The 4,151-nt window shown below is 34.6% G+C and overlaps 1 protein-coding gene across 1 annotated transcript in view; it reads left to right on the plus strand.

The window, feature by feature from the left end:
* LOC120626331 (aminopeptidase N-like) overlaps positions 1 to 2,344 on the plus strand; it is a 33,434-nt gene extending 31,090 nt beyond the window's left edge. The window contains exons 13-15 of the mRNA XM_039893822.1: positions 89 to 235; positions 943 to 1,021; positions 2,123 to 2,344. Coding sequence (XP_039749756.1) covers positions 89 to 235; positions 943 to 1,021; positions 2,123 to 2,344 — 448 coding nt within the window. The remainder of the gene's footprint in view (positions 1 to 88; positions 236 to 942; positions 1,022 to 2,122) is intronic.
* Positions 2,345 to 4,151: the final 1,807 nt, after the last annotated feature.

Raw genomic sequence — 4,151 nt, forward strand, 5'->3', positions numbered from 1 at the left:
GATTGCATCAACACTACTACTAGGTGAGATTGCAATCAATTTGACTTGTAGAAGAATTTAATAAAAATCATTATTTTTTATTTTCCAGCTACCTTGGACAAATTATAGATGAGAACTCGAGTGTGCGAGAGCAGGACAGGCACACTGTCCTCGTCTCCACCATCAACGCGAGCCCGGCAAACATGGAGGCAGCCTTAGAATTTGTCGTCAAAAACTTCGCTGCGATACAACCGAGGTGAGCTTATGAAAAGGATTTGCATATTTTTTTGAGAACATTATAGAGAACTCTCATGCATGGAGGAGGTTTTATCACGATGTTTTCTATCACCGTTAAAACAAGTGATAATTTCCTACGCTACGCAACGCGTACCTTATCAAGTGACAGGAGTCACTTTATGTTACTTTTGAATTTTATGTTAGGGCTGTATCTGATTCTAGCTACACGACTCTCTACGGTCCGAGGTGGGGTTCAAGCAGTTCTGATCCCCTCCTCGTAGCGCGGGAGTCCCAACAATCGGTTGGGGTGGTTGGTAGACGTCCGGGCGGTATACAACGGGTTCCTGGGCGTCGAACAAAGCCAATAAGACGGCACATGCCGTGGTGGTTTTTAGCGTGGGCATACCCGCTTTAGAGGGGGGAGTCCCACATAACCTTCGTCCTGCCCAAGGGTCGGAGGTAGCAATAAAGCTTTTCCACCACGCTAAAAGAAAAAAAGGGTTGTGTTTGTTTTCTTTCAGTAAAAATTATGGCAGTGGTTAACTCAAAAACTACTAGGTTTTCGGTTTCACAGATAAGTTTTAGAGACAGTACTTATTGTATGTCAAAAGCCTATGAAGTATTATTTCGGTTTTCATTTACAGGTTGTATACAACAGACAGTGAGGCATGTTAGTTAAATTTTTGTGATGGGCAGGTATATTAATTTGTGTATATTATTTGACAGAGTGCAAGGGCTGACTGGTACAACAAACATCCTCAACGCGTTGGCTAGAAGATTGACCACAAGGGCCCATCTGAAAAAGGTAAGCTTAAAGTATTATCATCCTAAAATATACCAAAAAAATAGGTTACTAGTTTATTGACATTTACATATTGCAACCTTAAAAACTCTAAACCCAGTTTTGGCGAGTTTATCATGTAAAACAATAATAAAAAGTTGACATAACGTTCACATTGTGATTTAAATATCAAACTCTGTCTGTTGATCGATATACTTTTTATATTCAATGATAACTATTTATGTTTGTTTTAATTCTTTTTTAGCAAAAAATAACATGTACAAACTTTAAGACTGAATACATTTTTCTACCAGTCTTTTATTAGTTAGAAAGGACATTAAATAAGATCGTAAAACAACGCTTTTTCTAATTTACACTGTCCATTCAATTACGACCCTTTTCAGCTCCAAAATGATAGCTAATTACAAAGTAGGTAAACTGCTTGTCAATAGTTCAAACCAAAGGGTAAAACGGGACCCAATTGCTAAGTCTCCGCTGTCCGTCCGGTCGGTCTGTTTGTCCGTCTGTCACCAGTCTGTATTTCATGAACTGTTTCATTATTGTTAGAGAGTTGAAATTTTCACAAAATGTCAAGGTGTTGTATTCCTGTTGCCGCTGTAAAAACAGAATAAAATAAATCTTTAAGGGCTTAAAATATTCACATAATATGTTTTAGCTTTTTATTCAATAAAAAAAGGGAGTCACACCCATACAATAGACATTTGACAGCGGGTTGCCGCAGTGGGCAGTGTTTTCTGAGCCCAAGGCCGTGGGTTCGATTCCCACAACTGGAAAATGTTTATGGGATGAACCATCATGTTTTTCAGGTGGTGGTCTGGGTGTTTATCTGTATGATATAATTATTTAAGTTATTATATTTATAAAAATATTCATCAGCTATCTTAGTACCCACAACACATGCTACGCTTACTTTGGGGCTAGAATGCGATGTGTTTATGGACGTAGTATATTTATTTATAATTTTATCTCCGTTATTATAGATAATGGTATGGAATTTTTTACCGAAGATTTTATCACTTTTTTTTAATAGCATATTCACAAATTTAGTAATAGCATATTTAAAGTAACACAAGTACAGTATTTGACTCCCCCAATTTTCTACAGATCGAAACTTTCGCGACCCAATACGACAGCATCTTCACAGCTGGCGAGAGGGCATCCATCAATGACATTAAGGAAAACATCGGAGCCTCTATTGTTTGGTCAACGAGCAATTACGAGGTAGTACACAGTTGGTTGAGGGTCAACTACGGAAGTAGCGCCAGTATCTTGACGTCAGGATTCCTAATCATCATTTCCATCTTTGTCACATTGTACAACCACTGACAGAAGTGCAATTGATTGTAGCATATTTTTGGAGGTCATTAGACTATGGCCCCTACTCTACTATTAGAATTTTGTGTCTGCGTACGATTAATGACCAAAAGTACAAATGAAAAAATAAAAAAATTAAATAAATGTTTATTAGTATTAAATAATTTGACAAGAAACAAAATATCCAGGTAGAAGTGTACCTTGGAAAACGGCAAGCCTGTAGGGGATTCTTGTTCAAATTGTTTATTTCTTGCTCGTTTATCGTTAGTTTTTCAGATTGAGCTAATTTGATAAAAGAGAAAAGTGCACTGCTTATCAGAAGCATGCTGCAAAGTAACATCTTTGACTATTTGTTGCAAATGATGTTTAAAAAATAAAAAACTTTTTTTCGTTCGTACTTTTTGTCACTGATCGAAAGCAGACATAATTTCAAAAGCAGACTAAGGTCCAAGTATCAAACCAATCTAACAACGTAAACGAATCAATTGTGTAAAGACGATAGTGTGCATATTGAAATAGTTTTGGTAAAATTAATCTCGTAAAATCAAGGTCACGGATTGAACTAAACTCTTTGTCGGTTATTCCAACTTATAACGAAGAACATCAAAATACAGCTTTAAAAAAAGGTGTCACTGTTTTTTTCGCCTATTTTTTTTTAATTACGTAGCAATCGTATTTTCGAGTTTTGCTAAAGTCAGAGTGATTAATGCTTGATCGCAGTTATTGCTGTCGGCAGAATTTATTGCAGTCATGCTAAAACTGTGTATTTTAAAAGCCTGTAGAATTCTTTGTTTTTGTATTGACTTCAATAAATTATTTGAATTAAAGATTATAATTTTATACTACTTTGGGTCCTCACTTACGCGAAAGCTCTGTACTGTTGTGTGCTTAATCAATGCTACAATGTCTTATCCTTTTGAATGTTTGATTAATCATGATAGATTCAGAGAAATCGGTCTCTAACTATTAAACCGCAGAACTATATTTTTCAGTAAAGCCGCCAGTATTCGGCGCTTATAATGTAGCATTATTATAAAATGATGTTTATGGAATTCAAATATTTCGTACATAGCTAATGAATGACACAGTTAAGATCAAAAGTATATTTTGTAAATAATTAAGTATAATAAGCGCATTTTTATTTTTGTACTAATTTTACAGTGAATAAATTATATTTTAACAAATAGTGTTTGTTTTTATTGCAGAAAAACTCTTTTGAATGTACCGCATTTTCATGTTCAAGGTATTTTTAGTGTTGGATGATGTTAACTTACGCCATTTTACTGACCAATCTGACGTTATCTTATTGATTTGTTTACTTTTGAAATTCTAGTCATCGATCATTCTATATAGTTCAGGTCCAGAACTAGTGAGTAGACGGGCACTTGATCATGTGAAATGATAGTAAAAATATATAAAAATAAATTAACAACTTAAACGAAAAATGCGGAATTTAAGTGGATCGTATTTCGTGCTATTTTTATTTTTTAATTCCATAACGCCTTTACCTATTAGAGTGAGAGTGAGTGAAGAATCTGTTACAGCATTTGATAGTGTTCTTTTTACAAATGAAAATGTTGACATGATAAATAAAAACGTGGATTCTGAAATTTATTATAATGTGCTTGAAGAACATTATAAAGATCAAAAAAGTGATTTGATTGCAAATAATATTCCTATTGCGCAATATAAAGACCAAATCAATATTTTTAATGATTCCGAGAAGCAGCGTAATAAAACAGAACAAACACGACAAGTAAATGAAGATATAACAACTAATGTTGATAATCTAGAAGTACAAAGCAGCATAAGACCAGGC

The sequence above is a fragment of the Pararge aegeria genome, chromosome 9 (genome assembly GCF_905163445.1).
Source record: "Pararge aegeria chromosome 9, ilParAegt1.1, whole genome shotgun sequence".
Lineage (NCBI taxonomy): Eukaryota > Metazoa > Arthropoda > Insecta > Lepidoptera > Nymphalidae > Pararge > Pararge aegeria.